The 21,175-nt window shown below is 45.3% G+C and overlaps 1 protein-coding gene across 22 annotated transcripts in view; it reads right to left on the bottom strand.

Moving 5' to 3' along the window:
* The window catches only part of celf2 (cugbp, Elav-like family member 2), a 1,037,523-nt gene that overhangs the window by 205,333 nt on the left and 811,015 nt on the right, over nt 1-21,175 (bottom strand). For all 22 annotated transcript variants that reach the window (XM_072471059.1, XM_072471057.1, XM_072471058.1 and 19 more), the window contains one exon: nt 9,283-9,479. In XM_072471059.1, the coding sequence (XP_072327160.1) occupies nt 9,283-9,460 (178 nt within the window). In that variant the 5' untranslated portion in view covers nt 9,461-9,479. The remainder of the gene's footprint in view (nt 1-9,282; nt 9,480-21,175) is intronic.

Raw genomic sequence — 21,175 nt, 5'->3', positions numbered from 1 at the left:
CTGACGAACACACAATCATCACAGTGTATCTGAGCTATCCACTCCTGTCTTGGATTTTTTTTCGCCCTTGCCTCTTGATTTGCACGGAGGGAATTACAGAGAAATAATAATAATATTAGTGTCACAAGTAGGCTTACATTAACACTGCAATTAAGTTACTGTGAAAATCCCCTAGTCGCCACACTCTGGCGCCTGTTCGGGTACACTGAGGGAGAACTCAGAATGTCCAATTCATCTAACAGCACGTCTTTCGGGACTTGTGAGAGGAAACCAGAGCACCCGCAGGAGACCCACGCAGGTACGGGGAGAACATGCAGACTCCGCACAGACAGTGACCCAAGCCGTGAATCGAACCTGGGACCCTGGAGCTGTGAATCAACAGTGCTAACCACTGTGCTAGCGTGCCGCCCATCCCTGCATAGTATATGTGCAGTGATCAGCATATTAGCAAAGGCTGCATCAACCTTGCTCAATTACTGAAATCTCTCGCTTTGGGTTGTTTGGCAAACAAAACGAGAACTCCAGCGAATGAAGAACCACCTGATAGCGAGCAAGGTGTTTGAGTGGCTGTTTCACATCTGGGTTCAAATCAGGACGAGGAGAAGGCCATTCAATCTTTCTGCCATTCCACTAACTGATGGCTGAGCTGCATTTTAATCCCATTTACCCATTTTGTCCCTTATCCCTCAATGCCCTTACCTATCAAAACACGTGTCTCTCTCGGGTTTGAAATTTTCAACTGACTCCCAGCCTCAATAGCTCTTTGGAAGTTCCGCATTACCACTATCCAACATCACCCCAGAACGGCCTCGCTCGAATTTTAAGGCCACACCCTTTTGTTCTGCATTTTCCCCAATCTAAGGGGGCACAGGGGAGGTTATAATTTGGCAAATCTACCCCAAAAGATCTCAATTGTTCTCAGAGAACAGGCTGCAAAGGCTACCTTGTTTTCAGGCACCCAATCCTAGTTCAGACCTCGCAGCATTACTGTGCAGTGCTTAATGCTGGAATCTGGAGCCTATCCCAGGTGTGGAGGAGTGTAGGACAGGGCGCAATGTCATCTGAAGATTGGGGAATTTTGGGGATCACAACAAAGGTCAGTTGAATCCTTTTGTCTTCAGATTTTGGAGAGTCTGGAGACAGGATTTCTGTTCCAAAGTGATATCTAGAAGCTTTAAATTCAGAGAGGACTCCAGGGGTAAATGACTTGGCAAAATGCCTGATGAGTAATTTTACAATTCTGTGACAACCCATTCAGCTTGAAGCTTGATTATTCCATTTTATGTGTGTGTGCGCTCAGACTGAATCAACCTTCTTTCTGTAACAAGTTCCTTTTACCGAACAAAAAAAACCCATCTTGGATGACGAGGTTGAAGATCTTGTGTGACTTCTCTCTCGTGTTCCAATCAGGTGACCTTGCTGGGGACCTTGATTAACAGATACATTTTGTTGTATGCGTTCTGCTTATCATTGGAAATTGCAACCCTTTCAGATCTAACCTTGTGCTTCTCCCACACTGTACATTTTACTTTTTTTTTTCTTTGTGGCTCTCTGTGCAAGGAACTGACAGTAATAATAAATTGGCTTTCAAACCCTCTTTACAAATTAATAACAATCGAGTATTGGCCTGTGCAGGAATTTTCCATCTGCTTCTCCCAAGTTTCTTTGCTGTTACAGCTTTTAACAAAACAAAGTGCGATTTCATCACAATCCCAATTATTGCTACAGTTGGAATGGATGTTCTTTGGGTTGACCAGAGAACACGAGGCGTGATCAGAACACCAAGCTCTGGATGCCTGCCATTCAAGTTGCAGGGACCTGTAAGCAACATTTATTGTAACTGTTAAACAAATTTGTTTCAGTCTGTTATGGAAGCAGCAGTCCATGAATTCCTTGAGAATTCTCTCACAGAGCGTTTTAATTCACTTCACTTGTTTCAGGAACGCTAGCTTTTAACGCACATTAAGGTTTACTCCAATGGCCAACTGGGTCACTTGTCCCAATGAACCTATTTGCGGTTTCCTCCGGGTGCTTCGGTTCCCTCCCACATGTCCCAAAAGATGTGCTGTTAGGTAATTTGGACATTCTGAATTCTCCCTCTGCGTACCCGAACAGGCACCGGAATGTGGCGACTAGGGGATTTTCACAGTAACTTCATTGCAGTTTTGAGGTAAGCCTCCTTGTGGCAATAAAGATTATTATTACACAATTCCTCTCTCAACTGACTCCGTCTTCCCTCCTTGCCTGAGGGCTCATGGAAGGGTAGAGTAGCAAGCTAGGGTTGGATGTATTTCTGAAAGTTTCAGCAAACAGCTCATCGCCTCCAATCCCCCCCCCCCCCCTTGCAAACAGCAATTCACCCCTCATCTCCCAATATACTTTTTGCAAAACTAGTAACTCTAAAAAAAGAACCCACAATTTTTCCAATGCCCCTTATGGTTTTTCTCCCAGGTTGATGGAAGTAATTTGATCCGTAATGGGAAGACAATGGAGTAGTGGTATTGTGACTGGACTAATAATCTAGAGATGGACATCATGAGTACAAGTCTAATGATGTCCACGAAACCATTGGCGATAGAAAACTCCACCTGATTCACTAAATGCCATCCTCACCTGGTCTGGCCTACATGTGACTCCAGACCCATAACATTTAAGGTCGACTCTTAAATGTTCTCTGAAATGGTCTAGCCAGCCATTCAGTTGAAGGGTAATTAAGAATGGGCAATAAATACTGGCCCAGCCAGAGAGCCGCACCTCCCATGAATGAACTTTAAAAATTCCAAAATGCTCTGCCAGCAGGTCTATGGATGTACCAGTGTATTGACAAACAAATTCTTAGTTTTTGATAATCAATCTAAAGTCCCCGTTATTTCTCTTCAAAGCATCAAGAATCATTCTTTAAAGTGGTGGTTGTAGAATCTTCTTTGAGAGACAAGAATCTTTGAAGGAAGAATTAACATTTTGAAGGGAACACCAGGGCTGATGGCCCTTTCTCTGTGCTGGAATATTCTATGACTCTGTAACAGAGCTCAAGGCCAGATAATAAATTCAGTGATTGTGGTATTACAGAATTACACCTCAACCATGGGACCTCTGCCAACAGCATGACATGGGACTCTAATTCAAATCTGGAAGCTCCCCAGTTAGATGAATCTGTGCGGAGTTAAGTGGCACGGGGGTACAGTGGTTAGCACTGCTGCCCCACAGCGCGGGGGACCCGGCTTCAATTCCGGCCTTGGGTGACTGTCTGTGTGGAGTCTGCACGTTCTCCCCGTCTCTGCGTGGGTTTCCTCCCACAGTCCAAAGATGTGGGGTTAGGTGGATTGGCCATGCTAAATTACCCCTTCATGTCCAAATGATAGGGGGGGGGGGGGTGGAGAATTGGGGTGGGGTACTCTTTCGGAAGGTCGGTGCAGACTCTCTGGGCCGAATGGCCTCCTTCAGCACTGTCTATGATAAGCCGCACAGGAAACTTAAGAATACTGACCTGTGCCGATATAATTAACTGCATTCACTGAGAAATTAGGAGCTAGTTTTCCTGCCGCTTAGCACTTCTCAGTCACCCCTGCTAGGTCACATTTTTAAAAAACGTATGAACATTTACGTGTTGCTAACAAAAAAAATGACGATGTTTTGTGTTCTCAGTCCGAATCAGGCATTGTCTGCCAAGAACGCACGACAAGTCGGGCTACAAGTGACGTCTGTCCTGCCAGTGTTATTTTGCCTGGATGCTCCCGATTAGGATTCAGTGCTGGGCAGATGGAACACGTCAGACTTGCTGCAACAGATCCACAGCATATACCAGGTGAATAAAGATTAAACTGTGCGAGGGGCTTGTTTGCTGGCCCAAGGCATCGCACAGCTTTGTCAGGGAATGGTGCAAAATAACTTATTCAGTCCCTCCAGCTACTCGAGTGACTTTCATTAAGATTTAACTGGAGGTGCTCAAAGAGAGTCTGTTCAACACATGGAAGACACAGATTTGAGCTTGATTTTCTTTCGTTTAGACAGATGTCATATTGTTTATTTCATAGTAATAAACTAGGAATTATAACTCCCTGTAGACTCCAGCTGTGATTAAGGTTTCAGAATATGTCTGATTACACACCTGCTGGATTGAAAACTATTGTAGTCTGTCTCCTCTCCTGTCCCAAGAGTTGTGAGCCAAGTTGGTGCACAGTTGCACTGGTATCAGATGGCCTCCAACCAGTGGGCAAGTGTCAGTTGGCAAATCCAACCTGGGAAGGGCATCAAAGCCAATCCCCGTCTTTTTTTCAGTTGATGCCCACAGAACTATTCCCTCCAGCAGGAATCACTCGTTCCCAGGAGAAGGCGTCCAGGATGATTATGTTTTCTCAGCCCAGCACCCTCCGCCCCCGCCCCACCCCAGTCGCTACCCCTCGCTCCGGTGTACTTCACCTAACATGTCGGCAGCGAAGACGAGCTAACTTAGCTAGCACCTTCGCTTCTCGGCCTTTTGGCTAAGATCAAATGTAGTAGCCTTTTGGCTCAGATCCGGTATGTCTCTCTTGTGGGGACCATGAATTGGATTCAATTTGAATTGGTTTTCGGAGCAGGCGAGGAGCTGGATTAGGGGTTCGCCCTGACCCACACTCTGAGCCCTGGCTTTGTAACTCAGGAAAAGTAATTTAAAAAAATAAAAAACTTTGCTAGTACCGACTCACAATCAAACATGGGGCCTTTTGATTGGTGTGGATTTCTGCTACACCAGCGGGATGTAAAGCATTTCAAAAACCAACGAAAACGTGGTCTTCCCGTATGTTTATGGAAGGTTCTAGAATAGTGCACAAAGTATTAATTCAATGGAGCACTGCGAGGTCCCGTTTGAAACAATGAAGGATGAAACTTTAGCTGTGTGGGACTGCCTTGCACGGCGAACAGGTCATTTCATCTTCCTCCAACGGTCTGGGCTACTGAGGAATCTAGGTGTTGTCGCTGAAAGACTCATGAAGTGACGCTGTACGGGGTGACGGTATGCAGCATCATTTGGCACCTTCCTGTGAGCACCAGTTTGGTTCCAGCAGTAGAAATAATGAGAGTATACATGACAACAAATTGCGTTTATATGGCTTCTGTAACATAGTGGAGCACCCTAAGGCGCTGCACTGGAGGGTAATCAGCCAAAATTGGGTACCGAGATACATAAAGAGAGATTAGAACAGGTAGCCAAATGGTTGGCTGAAGTGATAGGTTTTTACGAGAGTCTTAAAGGAGGTGAGAAAGTAAGGTGGAAAGATTTAATGAGGGTATTCCAGAGTTTAGGACATGAGGTAGCTGACCGCAGGGCTGCTAATTAAAGTGGTTATTAAAACAGCCTGCTATAATATAGTACTGTACATCCCATCATAATATAGATTACACAGTAGATTTAATATAGCATACACTGTACATTATGCAATAAAATACGGTAAATATGTTTTATTGCACAATGTATTAAATATACTCTACCTTGCATGATAAATTATCTGACATTTCTTTAGACTACATTCACAACTTGGCTGAGAATAGGAACCCACGAGAGAGGAAAACAGATCAGACACGAGTTCCCACTCCACGGGACAGTCTGTCAGCTGTCTGCGCACCACGCAGTTAAAAAAAACAAAAGGACGATTGTCAATTTTCCACTATCGCAAAACCTATATTTAGGCTGTCATGTGAAATTTTCTTGATTGAACAAGTGTAATGAGATGGAAATGTAATCTAATTCAGTCGATTTACTTCAATGCAAGGTACAAAGACAGATTTTTTATTACAAAATTACAGACTGGCTGGATGTAAAATGTAATAAGTACAATGTAATCCTTGGATATGCATTAAAGGGAAGGTATCTGGAGGGTAAGCACCACTCCTGATAGACTCTCACCCTCTGGAGATCCATTCTGGTCTTTTAACAATTTTTGCCCTGGTTTAGTTTCTCACTGACTCAAATGGATACGGGAAAGGTCTTGTGTCTCCCGAAGTATTACCGGCGGCATCTCTCAGATTTTATGACCCTGTGTTCCAGGGTGCACAACAAATTCTCTTCCTTTTTCTCGTACCTTCACTGCTGCATTCAAATTACACTGAGTGTACAGCACTGAAACAGGGTATTCGGTCTAACTGGTCCATGCCAGTGTTTATGTTCCAAACAAGACTCCCCCCCCCCCCCCCCCCACCTTCTGGCTCTGTCAGCATGTCCCCCCCCCCCTCCTTCCTCTGGCCCTGTCAGCATGCCCCCCCCCCCCCCTTCCTCTGGCCCTGTCAGCATGCCCCCCTCCCTCCTTCCTCTGGCCCTGTCAAGTGTTATAACCTGCCTACTTACCATTGGCTGGGGACTAATGACAATCCCACAATCCTGTGGGAGTATGAGCTTCCACAATGAGGGGGGGCGGAGAAACCATTAGTAAACTCCTAGTATAAATAAAGCTGGCCAGTTTAGGAACCAGCAGGAAGGAGTGTGCAGCAAGGGAAGTTGCTGCTGCTGTTATATATATATGTTATTGTAAATAAATGTTATTACTTTGTATCCTTAAAACTCGTGCTGGATTCTCCGTGGCCCTCACAAAAGTCAGCATGCCCTTTCTCCCTCACGTATCAATCTGACTTCCCTTTTAAAAGCGATTTTCCTCAATTACCTCATTGTGGTAGCGGGTTCTGCATTCACACCACTCTTGGGCACGCGAGGGACTAATTGTCGTTTCTGGCCTCTGTTGGAACACATTGCAGTCCCTGAAGGCAGCAAGGCGGGTCCACCTCTTCAGGTGAGCTTCAGTTTCTTGACAGGAAGGACTGACACCTCGTTGGTGTTAAATTCAGCGCTTTAGCAGCGTCTGTTAAATGGCAATCTTTTAATGGTACAATGTGGCCATCAACTGCTCCTTTGTTGAAGATGTTTAAGGCTGGGATAGGTATATCTTTGGTCTTAAGGGAACCATGGGAAATGGGGAGCAGGCAGGAAAGTGGAGTCCAAGATCACCATGATCGTATTGAATGTCAGGAGGCAGCTCGATGGGCAGTATGGTCGTTTACGGTTCCGATTTCTTGTATTCTTAACATTCAGCCCTCAACCTACACTTCCAGAAAACTGATAAATCAGTCATCATTTTAATGTTCATTTGACCTTGCTATCAGCAAACTGTCTGCACAACAGTGACTTCCATTTTTAATTGGGGGCGGGGGGGGGGCGGGGTGGTGGTGAGTAACGTGGTCCCAAATTGCTTTGGAATGTCCTCAGGACGTGGTATGGTGAGATATAAACACAACTTTGTCCTCAACTTCTTTCCTTACTACAATCTGACAACATTATCCTGCATGGCATGCAACTAATAGAGGAGGAACGCATTACCCAAAGTGGTTAATGGAGGGTGTATGATGTGTGTATAGCCATGCAATAGCAGGCACCTTCCAGGGCGATATTCCTGAAACCTACAGTCCCACTGCCTGGGCTCTTGCCCTGGATCCATCGCACCCGCAGGAAAGATTGGGGCCAGCACATGCTGTCTGTCAATAATACAGCAAAACGTAATCTCGAGTAACACAACCAGATCATGAACCAGCGTAATTATACACTGGGTCACCTGCTATGACAGCAAGGAGCTGGAATCTTGCTATTGGAGGGGAGCCAGCAATTCAAGTTTTATTTTAAGCTCTAATGCTCCAGTGGGACACGTTGTCAACATTATCAGCATTAAATCTGCTCTGAAAGGGGCTTAAATGAAACAACACAATGATGGCAGGATAGCTACAGTCTTAGTATTGTCAGCACTCTCGGCTACATCTGTCTATTGTATGAATGCTCATGTTTGTTCCCCATTCCAAAGCAGTTGACATTGCCGGGAAAGCCAAGTTCTCCCCCCCGAAAATGACCTTGGGTGGTTCAGTAAGGGGGACCCAAGACTTGGCGGCTTGGAAATGTATCCAAGAAAAATGGGTTTAGGCTCAGGGGGAATAGAGAACAGCACTTGTGTGAAGTGCGAAAACAAGGGTGTGGGGTGGGGATTAACATCAAAACAAATTAAGATGTAATTATTAGCCTTAAAACGTTTAAAAAAAAAAAAAAATCAAGACAGGCCTGCATTTATATGGCGCTTTTCATGACCAGAGAAGGTCTCAAAGAGCTTTCTAGCCAATTAAGTACTTTTTGAAATGTAGTCACTGCTGTTTGATGAATCAAACGCAGCAGCCAATATACACAGCAAGCTTCCACAAACAGCAGTGTAATAAATACCAGATAATCTGTTTTTGTGATGTGGGTTGAGGGACAAACATGGGCCTCAACCAAAATTGCTCAATTGGATCTTTTATTGCCACCTGAGCAGCCTCAGTTTAACCACACATCCATAAGTCAGAAACTTTGGCAGTGCAGCACTTCCTCAGAACTACATTGGAGTGTTGATTTTTGCCTTTAAGGCCTGGTGTGGGACTTGAACCGGAATCGTGTGACTCAGAGGCAAGAGTGCTACCACCTAACCCACAGCTGACACACACTACTCAATTTTAGTTATCCAACAGTTGTTAGCTGTGGATCAGTAATATCACTCAAGTCAAAAGGCTGTGGGCTCATCCCTCACTCCAGAGACTTGAGTTCCTGATCTTGACTGACACCTCAGTGCAGTATCAAAGGAGTTCTGCCTTCTTTGGAAGAGATGTTAAATCGAAGGGCCCTTCTGACTTCTGAGGGAGGAGTTAATGATCCTGCAGCACTGTTCAAACAACAACAGGGGCCTTCTGGTCAACATTTGTTCCTCAACCAGCACCTAAAACGGGCCACATGGTCATTTATTTACTTCCGGCTTGTGGGAGCTTGCTGTTTGCTGATTGGCTGCCATGTTTCCTACATTACACCGTAACTGCAATTCAAAAGCATTTCATTGGTTCGCACGTTCGGAGGTCAGTAAAGGAGCTGCCTGACCTCAGCACCCTTTCAATATAAAGGTATCGGGGTACTCCCCAGTGCAGTATCACCATTCCTTCAATATTGTGAAGTCAGCTCTTTAACATAACCTAGCTCTGTTTCGCATTTTTCAAGGAATGGCAGATTCTGAAATCTCCTCATGCTGAAGCTGCATTTTATTCTCAGATATTTCGCTAATCATGCATTTCACATCAAATGTACTGATCCCATTCTGTGCCGTGCAAGTCACATAACGCGGAACTGCAGAGCGTCCAAGGATTTAGAAAAATCAAGAAATTAGGATAACACAACCGTCCCACGCGGTTCATATCTACAGTGCTTCTCCCAACATAGAGGACGACTATAACAACGCAAGCAAAACTCTGTACCTTTGCTCTGTGGAGGGTTCTGGCTGCGATCTCGGAGGACATTGATCTGGTAGACTGTCCCGTACGGTTCAAACAATTCCTTTAGTTCTTTTTCCGACCAAGATCGTGGGATCTGGCCAACAAACATCTTAATGGCATCTGGGTCTGGCTGGTCCGAGTGATCTATTGCACCATTCATCTTGTTATTTGTACCGTTACTGTTTAAAAAAAAACATAAATATAAGGTTAGACAGACATCGAGGTGGCAACCCAATCACCTTGTAGTGAAAATCACAACGTGCTGCTGCTTTGAGCAATTCAACATCTCTGGACATGGCTACTGGCCTTACTAAGCCCTCAACATAGTGATACCACCTCTTTAATATACTGGGTGACTTCTTCAGAATAGATACACCGACTGTCTGGGCTCAGCCATGGGACAGTCACCACTTGTACAAGGCAGCCAGAGAGAACCAGTGCTGAGGAAGTGGAGTGGATTGGTATCTTGTGAGACAGAACGAGCAAAAGCGATAACTGTAAGTAGTAATCAGAACTTGTTGCTCACACAGTGTGCCTTCCAAGAGTAATTCGCTACGTGGCATTTTGGTACAGATCATATATATATATGTGCAATTACTACTTACATTAGGTAGCTTAATGAGAAAAAGGATGATACAAAACAAAGTCATATCTGTGTTTTCACAGCTGTGCGAGGGTCACCATGGGCAGAGCCAAAAATGAGGCAGAGCCTTTTTAAAAGATCACATGACAGGAAGCGATTGGAAACTCATCAAGTGACTCCAATAAGTTAAATATACAAATTGATTTTTAGAGATATTTACACATGGATATGATCAGCAAAAGCAGTCCTCTCTTGTCTTGCTATGCCTTTCAAACACTACACAAGATGATTTAAGGACTATTTGACATGTCTCCTCTCTTTTTTTGGATGCGGGTTCAGCTTGCCTTTTTTTTTGTGCGAGTTATTTTCTTCTGTTCCTCAACTGGGCCTTCCTGTGTCTTGCACCCTGTTCAACCACAAGGTCTTGTGACTAAACCACTGCACTTCTTTCAATAACAACACTGCTCTGAAAACAAGTCATGAAGAAGTGAATTGTGCAACATTCTCAGGCGCTTCAAGCCCGCTGAAAATGGCGAGTGATTTATGCCCAATAAACAAACTTGCCCTCTTTGGGCAGACTAAAGAAATGCGCTTGCACTTTGTTACCCAGTTCGGACAAATCACTGGCACCTCAATATTCCTCGTGAAGGCAACATTCTTGACCAGCTCACAAACTGACCGACCACATAATGTCTGAAATAAAAGCGAGAGACTGCGTGTGGAGGCTGGAAATCTGAAAATGAAAACAGAAAGTGCAGCAACTGTGGAGGGAGAGGCATAGAGTTAATGTCGAGTTCAATACGACTTATCTTCAGAACTGGATAAGTTTCAAAAGAAGTTATTTTGGACTCGAAACGTCAACTCTTGGTTTCTCTCTCCAGATGCTGCAGACCTGCTGGGTTTGTCCAGCATTTTCTGCTTTTATTAACTAAATATGACGAGTTGATGATAGCGAGTTCAACTCAACAATCTTGTTAGAGAGGCCTGGGATACTCCGTCTGGTCACTTTGACCAGCAACGTTGGACCCTGTCCCCTGGTGAAAGGAGAATTAAATATTACAGGTGGAGAGTGTGGAAGTGTCAGAAAGTAGAATCTTCCACACAATCTTTTCTGCATTGGCCCCTCACCTCAAGTGTGCTGTCCAGTCTTCAGCTATAGTTCCAAAACGTGCTTGACCAAATGGTTCTTCTGCAGTGCCAGCCTAAACAGGAATAGCCTTCTCAACCATGATGGCATCACAGCAGTGCTAGATTCTGTCCTGTCTGGGGGTTTAAATGCTTGCCACGCTGAACCAACGGCTGGTTACTAGGAACAGAAAACTCTGACTAATACTATTCCCTTTCTTTAACCCAGGGATGCTGAAACCAATGACAGAACTCCCAACCACTGTCCTGACTGGGAGTGTTTAGCCCAGCACAGCCAGGGCTTCCATTGAGGAATCTTTTGTTCTGTGGAGTCTCCTGCAGCAACAGGAGGTGTCATCACCCATCAACATCATCCAGTCACTCAAAAAGGGTTATCTCAAAATACCGACATATCTGACTTGTTGGAGACACTGTTGGAGACACCTTTTGGATGAGAATGGAAAGGAGGTGGAAGTGCTAACCACCTGCGTGCGGCGGGTAGCCAGTTAAGGTGAGTAAATGGTCTCTTCTGTCTGAGACGAACTCGAATTGTCCAGTGGGCCTGTGAGCACAACCCTCTGAAATTGAGAACTAGGCCCATTGCCTGGAGGCAGCCTGCTGGCAGCAGACTGTGAAGGTCAGTGCTCCCGGCAGGCTTAGAGGCTCGCCCTGCCTTCCCTGGCCACGGCCATGCTGTCAAGGGATCAACATCCAAGCAGCTGACCCGCCGTTGTGGCCATTTTTGTTTTAAAAGGTGCCGGGAGGGGCATGTAAATACGGAGGTGCTCTGCACCGAAAGGTCAGCCTGCTGCTTCTTCGGAGTTGGATGGCTTCCTGCTGGATCTCCAGCTTCAGAAGCACTCCATCCCACCCTGCTGTTCTTAATTGAACAGAGAGTGCATTTTTTAGCCACTAATTGGCCAATTGAGAGAATCACTGCCAGTTATTTATTTTCCATTTAGTGTCAGGTCCCAACCTCCAGTTGGGGACCCAGGACCCTGCCCTTCTCTTAGCCTCACTGCCTTGCAGTCACAAAATGCTAAATCTCTGGTGAACAGAGATGGGAGATATGCAGATTTAACTTCTTAGCTGATGCCCAGCATAATACTCATAACCCCGTTGGTGACTCCCCACCACCCTTCCCCAGCCCTCCCCCCCAAGATGCATATGCTTCAGTTTATTGATCCTATGAATCCTACCGCGCCACCACAATATTTATTAGTTATATTATCTTTTGGATGACCCGACTGCCTTCTCGGGTAAAAGATCCCATGGGACTATTTCAAAGAAGACGAGGGGAGTTCTGCCCCATCTCTTGGCCAATATTCATCCCTCGGGGCAGCACAGTGGTGCAGTGGTAGCACTGCAGTCTCACGCCGCCGAGGTCCCAGGTTCGATCCCGGCTCTGGGTCACTGTCCATGTGGAGTTTGCACATTCTCCCCGTGTTTGCGTGGGTTTCGCCCCCACAACCCAAAGATGTGCAAGGTAGGTGGATTGAACACGCTAAATTGCCCCTTAATTGGAAAAAATGAATTGGGTACTCCAATATTTAAAAAAATAAAAATATTCATCCCTCAGCCGACCTCAGTAAAACAGATCATCTGGTCATTATCTGACTACTGTTTTTGGGATCTTGCTGTGTGTGAACTAGCTACTGTGTTTCCTGATATAACAATGCCTACAATTGAATGGTGCAACATCTTTGGACATTCCCCCAGGAGTGAAAGCCACTAAATGAATAAATAAGCTCTGTTATTTTAATTCTCCAAGGGAGGTCTCAACCAACACAGTGACTAGTTTTCCTTGCAATGCCGAGGGAAAAAAAAAATCAAAACTGATCCTGACTTCAAAGGAAACGATTCATGGAAAACTGAAGTGCTAAATGTCCAGAAATATGATGCACAAGGCCAGGCTGTCTGATGGACATGTGAGAGAAACAAAATGGATCAGGTGACATTAATTTCTGCTGCCAAGCTCAAAGGAAGCAGTCCGAGTAGAATGCGAGGAATCTTAAATCCTCCTTCAACTCTTAACCCTTAACTCGGCTGAAAGATTAAAAAATTCGAAAACCAGCACTTGACAATGTACCAGTCATCTCAGCTGCCCAGGGGTCTTTGTACGAGGAGAATGATTCCTGGTCTGTCTTGGTCCCACAATTCATTGGGTTTTTGCCACGGAAGGCAGTGGGTTAGTGACGGATGATGCGGGGTTCAAATGCACCTCCCTTGAAAGGCCTGAATTACAACTTTTGCCCAAGAAAGCGAGGCAGAAATAGCAACTAATATGGTGTGGGAGGAGCTGGAGGAACCCAATACTTTCAGTGTGAACATCACGACCATCATGGTATACAGATAGTTGATATAAAACAATCCCTGCACTGGTGTTTAGCCTCCCAGCCCCCGCCCACATCAGCAATCATTTTTATTTTATTATAAATTTTAGAGGACCCAATTTTCTTTCCCAGTTAAGGGGCAATTTAGCGCGGCCAATCCACCTACCCTGCACATCTTTGGGTTGTGGGGGTGAGTCCCACGCAGACACGGAGAGAATGTGCAAACTCCACACGGACAGTGACCCAGGACCGGGATCAAACCCGGGCCCTCGGCGGCGTTAGACAGCAGTGCTAACCATTGTGCCACACTGCTGCCCTCACATCAGCAATCATACGACATGTTAGCACAGTTTGCGACAAGGTAACATTGCACACTCTGAATATCACAGAGATCTAGTGAGTGGTATATGATTACAATCACCAAAGAGAATGCAGCCAAACTCTGCCGTTGCTAATTTCCTCTGGTAATCACTTAACTACAGGACCATTACTCACAACCCTGGGCTCATCCACATCTATCACGTTACATGAAGATTTGTGGTATCTCCCACTTGTCAGTTTAACAGCTCAAATCATCATTCGCTTGACTAACCTGCAGTTTTTTTTAATATCCTGTTTACCATTTCTGTAGAACTATTGCGCTTGTGTACATTTTATCATCAGCCTCTGCAATAAAGCACACTTCTTAAAAGCCTTTAGCAGATATTCATTTGGATTTAATTGCACCATTATTAATTTGATTACACCCAACACCGTCTTGCATTGTGCTGAAGTGACAGCTGTGTGAAAATGCCACCGCTTGTTCACAATTCCAGGCACGTCTGTCAGCTGTTCTCTCACTTGCATCTCCGGCAAGTCTCTCTCCCCATGCTCCCTATTCATACCAGCTGAAGTTTAAACAAAGGTACAACAGGCCCCCACCAGCTGTACTGGTAGAAGTCTGGAGCTCCGGCTTTTCAATGCCACCTCCCGGTGTCCCTGTCACATCGCTGAATTCCGGATTTAGTAAGAACTCAATGCAATGGCACAGCTGTGTATGAAAACTTGGGGGAGCGGGAAGATGGGCGGATGTCCGGGGGGGGTGGGGGGGTGATGAGATTTGAAGGGCAGAGTCAGACAAGAGGGCAAAACAGAACAGCATAGATTGCCTTGTGGGGGAAAATGATGTCATGTCTTTAAGAGGCCAGGCTCAAAAGAAGGGGCAGGACTGGGTTTTAAATATTCCTGGATACAAGTTGCTCAGGAAAGATTGGAAAGGAAGAAAAGGTGGGTGGACATACTGAATAAGGAGACCACTGCAGTGCTGAAGAAAGAGGATGTCCCAAGTGTGTGTGTGTGTGTGTGTGTGTGTGTGTGTGTGGGGGGGGGGGGGGGGGGGGGTTCACAAAAATTATAATACAGGACTTCAAATTCCTGAATGTAGACTGGGATAGTTATAGTGTAAAGGGCAGAGATGGGAGAAAGATCGGATTTGGACCAACGGTTGACAGGAAAATTGGTAGCCGATCAATGGGCTAACTTCAAAAACGAAGAAATAGTTCAGGCACAGTCAAGGTATATTTCACTGAAAAGGGTAAGGTGGGGAAAACAAATAGTGAACAAGAAAAACAAAGAGGAAATATGAAAAGAGACTGGCAGCTAACAAAAAGAGAATCACAAAGTCTTGGATCGGTATATAAATAGTAAGAGGATGGTAAAGGGAGACCAGTTTATTCGGGACTAAAAGGGGGGTTTGCACATTCAGGTAGAGAACATAGTAGAAGAATTAAATGAATACTTTGCATCTGTCTTTACCAAGGAAGAAGATGCTACCCAGGCCTGGTGAGAAAGAAGGTAATTCTGTTACTAGAAGGGTTGAACATTGGCAAGGAGATGGTATTGGACGGGCGGTCTGTGTTTAATGATGATAAGGCACCAGGATTCGATAAGATGCATCAAAGAGTACGGAGGGAAGTGGGTGTGGAAATCAGAGATACCAGCCATAATTTTTCAGTCTTCTTTAGACTCAATGTTGGTGCCGGAGGACTGCAAAATTGCAAACATTACGTCCTTGTTTAAAAACGGTGTGTAAAAGTGCAGCAACTACAAATCAGTCAGTTTAGCTTTGGTGGCGTGGGGAGACGAAGAAAAAAAAATAACTGGGCACAACATTTATTATTCACATAGAAGCTTCCCTTCAAGCCACACACCATCCTGACCACATCCTATCGCAGTTCCTTCACTGTCGCTGGGTCAAAATCCTTGAACTTCCTGTCTAACTGCACTGTGGGTGTACCTACACCACATGGGCTCCAGCAGCTCAAGAAAGCAGCTCACCACCACCTCCTCCTCCAGGGCAATTAGGGATGGGCAATAAATGCTGGCTTAGTCAGCGACGCCCACATCAAGGGAAGCCGCAATGGATTTTTTTTAAAAAGGGAAAGTCATGTTAACGAGGAGATTTTTTGAAGAGGTAACAGAGAGGGCTGATGAGGTCAATGCTGTTGATGTGGTAAACAGGACTTCCAAAAGACTTCTGTTTGTAATGGAGTTCCCTAGGGGTCAGTGTCGGGACCCTTTCTTTTCCTGATATATATACCTTAATGATCTTGTCCCTTGGTGTCCAGGGCACAACTAATGATCCAAAACTCAGAAGCATTGTAAACTCTTGAGGATTATTGTGCTGAACTTCAAAAGGACATTAAAGGAGGCCCAGGAGCGGAGGGGCTTGGCTGTATATGTGCACAAGTCAGTGAAGGGGAGAGTGGTTAATAAAGCAGACAGTATTCTGGGTTTGATGAAGAGGGGCATGGAGCAAGGAGGTTATGCTGAACTTGTATCGGACACTAGCTCAGCCTCAACTGGAGCCAAGCTCTGGGAACCACACTGTAGGAAGAATGTGAAGGCAGTGGAGAGAGTGCCGAAGAGATTCACGAGAATGGTTCTAGGTTCTGGCAATGATGAATTGCAGATACGTAGACAGCTTGGAGAGGTCAGGGCTGATTTTTTTTGGAGAAGGAACAGCTGTGATGAGATTCGATAAAGATGTTCAAAATCATGAGGGGTCTGGACAGAATAGATAGAGAGAAACTGTTCTCACTCGTGAAAGATTCAAGAACAAGAGGACACAGATTTAAAGTAATTTGTTAAACAGGCAAAAGTGACGCGAGGAAACACTCACACGCGGCAAGTGGTTAAGGTTTGGAACGCACTGCCTGAGAGTGTGGTGGAGGCAGGTTCAATTGAAGCATTCAGAATGGAATTCGACAGTTATTTGAAAAGGAAGAATTTGCAGGGTAATGGAGAGAGGGCAGTAGAATGGCCCTTGGTGAATTGCTCATTCAGGGAACCAATGTAGACGTGATGGGCCAAATGGCCTCTTTTCTGTGATCCTGAAATGGAAAGTATTTGGAGGACATCACACCTAGAGACTGCATCCTGTGTAAGGATGATGAATCCAGAGTTTCAAAGTGCTGGAGTTAAGAGCTAGTAGAGTTAAGAACTAGGGGGAGCATTTTACCAGGCATCTGTGGAGCTACAAAATCTCAACTTTGCCAAGAAGATTCCAAGTCCTGATCATCTGCTGGGATAATGTTCCGACTGCTTGAAGCAGCTCCATGCTATGGATTTTACACTGGGTATAAAAAAAGATCCTGGGAAAAGGATGGTCCAGTCCAGAAAAAAAAGAAATCACAAATCCCCTCATGGTCTGATGCTCACTGAAAGCAGAGAGAGGCTCTTTGATGCACAAGTTGAGGTGAGGACTTTTCCCCAGTGTTTAAGTCGATCTTCAAAGTGAATAATCTCTATTTTTGAAGATATACTCAAAATATATGTGCAAGAAACACATATCAAAATACATAAATCATGTTGATCAGAAGAAAAATGCGTGTCCCAGGTGCTTTTAACTGTTTCTATTGCTGACCACATGTTTCCATAAATTACCTTTCCAGACCCTATGTTCGTTTTAATATGCATATCCTTGCATTTTGATGCCAAGTGTAGAAATAGTCTAACATCTGCATTTAATCGTGTTAGACTACAGCATAATCACTGTCTAATGTTCTAAGTTCTTTACACAGAGGATTGTGAATCTTTGGAAATCTCTATCCCACAGGGCAATGGAAACTCAGTCATTTTGTACGCTTAAAGCAGAGATTGACTGATTTCTGATTAACACTAATGTAAGTTATGGGGATAGTGGATGTAAAAGGCATTGAAGTGTCTGATCAGCTGTGACCGTATTAAATGGCGGAGCAAGCTGAACTTTACTAGATTGGCGAGTAGGGTGAGTGCAGATTTGCAGAGGTCATACAGCCTTCCATCGTCTCTGGGGGGGGGCCAGGTGCAAGTGATTAAGATGAATATGATGCCAAGGTACATGCTCTTGTTTCATTGCCTTCTGGTCTTCCTGCCTGAAGCATTTTTCCGGGGGCTCGAGCGGCTTATAATGGGGTTTACATGGGCAGGTAGGAGAGTTGGCACTGACGAGCCTGCTGTTTTACGACTGGGCAGCCAATGTGGAGAAGGTGTTGGGTTGGTTCGGGACCCAGGATGTATATGGGTGGCATTGGGGTCATGTAAGGGGTCATGCCTGGAGGTGTTGGGGGGGGGGGGGGGCATGGTGGTTCCCTAGCCGTGGGAATTATTTGTTTCAGCCGGGGAAGCTAGATGCCACTTTTGGGGGTTGGAGAGGTAAGGGGCTGGAGCGGGTAAAGGATTTACTTTTGGAGGGTTCGTTTGCTGACTGGGAGGTGCTGAGGGAGAGAGCAGGCCTCAGTGGGGTGGATATGTTTAGGTGCGTTTACACGATTGGGTCTGGCGAGCTTTCTCGACATTCCCGGTGGTGCCTCCGCCCACTTTACTGGAAAAGATTGTCTTTTGTGTGGGGGTCGGAGGAGGGCAGCACATCCGGGATATATGGAAGGATCATGAGGGAGGAGCAGGTCTCGGTGGAGGAGGTGAAGGCTAGGGGGGAGGGGGTGGGGGGGAGTTGGGTAGTTGGGTCCCATTTTGGAGGAGGTGGTGTGGAGCGAGTAGGGTGAATGCGACATCATCCTGCTTGAGGTCAAGTTTGATATAACTCAAGATGGTGTTCAGAGCACATCTCACCAAGGCCACAATGAGTCGTTTCTTCGAGGGGGTTGAGGATACGTATGAGTGGTGCTCGAGAGGGCCTGCAAACCATTATCGTGTGTTCTGGTCCTGCCCCAAGTTGGTGGGTTTTTATGGGCCTAATTTTAAAGCACCATATCAACAACTTGAAATGTCGATTTTGAGCCCTGCTCATTAGTTGCAATTTTTGGGGTGTCGGAGGACCGGGGGGGGGGGGGGGGGGCCATGATGGATGCATTGGCTTTTGCCTCCTTGCTGGCTTGGCAGCGGATCCTGCCAAGTTAGAGGCAGAGCCGCAGCGTGGCTGGATGACTTGATGGGAGTTTTTTCAACTCAAGAAGGTCAAGCCCACAATGAAGGGAGCAATTGATGGGTTCTCTGTGTTTACACTGAATTTCAAGGGTCGGGTCACTGTTAGTTGTTGAGGGATGTGTTCTATTGGGGAGGGGGGAGGTTATTATTGTTGGGGGGAGGTTGTTTTTATTTGATATGGTTTGCTGAGGTTGTTGACACGTGTTATTGTTTGGCTGTTACTTATGATCCTCCATCCAGAATGGTAGTGGTGTAACGGATATGGCCCCATGCAATAGCCCCGTGGTCACAAGTTCAAATCCTCCCTCTCTGCAAGACAGAAAGTGACCAAGCCATCACCAGAGCAATTGAGTTTTCAAGTTTGCTGGATGGTTGTAAAATGCTGAAGGGCTTCACTTGCCGCCCAAGAGAGAGAGAAATCTGCCACCATCCATCCCTTGCCTTGGTTCCATCAACATGGTTGGCAGAGCTATTTTAACCTAACCTGATGGGATCGGATTGGCCACCCGATTTTACAAACCCCCTGTTTTATTGTGTCACAACCTCACTGTAAAATCGGGTGGGCAACCCAGTTTGGTTGGGTTAAAACGGACCCTTGAATGCACTCAGATGTTTCATACCTAAAACCTCATGAATAACTGAAGCAGCAGTCCCTCCACTAGCATCACTTTCTGTGGACAATAAATGTGGTCATGCCCACATAAGAATTGGAACTACTAGCTGATGGCGATGCCAACGTGTGGCACCAAACACATCGGATTGGCATTTAGTCTTCTATTCAAGCATTTCTCCATTTAATATAAAGGGACAAAGCAATGCCCAGGTGTCCCCTGCGAATACTGCAAACAGCTAGTTCTTACACGCAAACACTTCTTTATGCAGGTGAAGGTTGCGATAGGTACTTCATTTTTTTGCAGTAAAATACATTAAATTTAATCTTTGTAATCGCGGTTTCGACACACACTCCTGCCATGCAGCGAATAGTTGCAGAATTTTGCTCAAATACAAGCAACACTGGAAAACAGAGCTTTTCCAGTGACACACACACACACAAAACTGAAACATTGCAAAACACTGTCAAATATTCACACCCTGAGCAGCATCGCCCTCACCGTACAACAATTTCTTTGTTCGCCTTATAAAATTTTGATTCTTTGCAATGACCTCCGCTTTCCTAGTGCATAGATTCAGGTGCCAAGTTGCTGTGCTTCAAACATGAGCTTGTACAGTAAATGCTGGGCAGTAAAGGAAGGGGATAGGTTTTTATGACTGTGAAAGGAATACCTAAGTATTTTACAGAACAGAGTCACTAGGCAGTGACTAGAAGCTGGCGCGCGAGGTAAGTTTTCTTCTGGCTAACCAAAAACTGCCATTGTATTCCCTGTCCCCATTGCCCTGGAGATCAGCAAATACAAGTGCTGTGCACACAGCTTCGAGTTGAATTTCTATTAACTATGTATTTGAATCCTCAAGCCTGACTCTATTCATCCACACTCTTCTGTCTTTTCATAGAATATATTGTCCCCTCCATTGTTTACCCTCCCAAAATGGATCACCTTACCCTTAACTGTATTAAGCTGAATTGGCCATTCACCTGCCCATCGACTAGCAATGTCTTCCTGGAGTCTTCCTCATCATTTAACAACCCCTATGCTTTGTGTTATCAGCAGATTTTAAGAGTGTTCTTCCTCTGCCCAAGCCTAAATCACCCAGAAGTAATGTGAATAAAGGTGGACTGATTGCTAAGCTAAACTTTTCCAATCTGGGTAACACATTGATTTACCCTCTTTATCCTCTCAGTTAGCCAGATTCCTATCCATAGAGCTAACTTTTGCTCTTATTCTATAGATGTCTAAATTGTCCTATCAAGTGTGAGACACTTATTGGACACATTTAGAAAATCAATGCAAGCTACTGATTTTCCTTTGACTGCCCAATCAGACACCCCTTCAAATGAGAAAAATGGCTTTTCCCAAACAATTGCTGGTCTTTGATTAGCTTTTGCATTTCCAGGTGTGGGACATGAGAAGAGGGGCACAGAGTGAGCGGAGGCATAGAGCTCGATGAGTTTGCCGAGGCAAGATGCAACCAAGCCATTAAGTCATTTTGGAAATGGGTTGAGAGTTCCGAAATCAACAGGCAAAAGGGAAGAGGGAGGTTAGCGAAACTGGGGTGAGCACGGTGGTGTAGGGGCAGGGTGTGGAGACTGATGGCCTGGAGTTGTGAGTCAGGCTGGAGCTCAGCAAGGCGCTGGAAGAGTCAGTACCCTCCAAGAGCCAAAGCAACAGCTGATCTTAAGACACGGCATTTGGCGGCTGTGTTGGAAACAGCAGCTGGAGTGAGGATCTTAATGGTGGAAAGTGGCTCTGAAAGCAATTGGAGAGTAAAAGCCCACTCACGCCACACACTTCAGTTAAAAGCCCATTAA

The sequence above is a fragment of the Scyliorhinus torazame genome, chromosome 13, assembly GCF_047496885.1.
Source record: "Scyliorhinus torazame isolate Kashiwa2021f chromosome 13, sScyTor2.1, whole genome shotgun sequence".
Lineage (NCBI taxonomy): Eukaryota > Metazoa > Chordata > Chondrichthyes > Carcharhiniformes > Scyliorhinidae > Scyliorhinus > Scyliorhinus torazame.
Note: the sequence above shows the minus strand (reverse complement) of the source record. Positions and strands in the feature narration are given on the sequence as shown.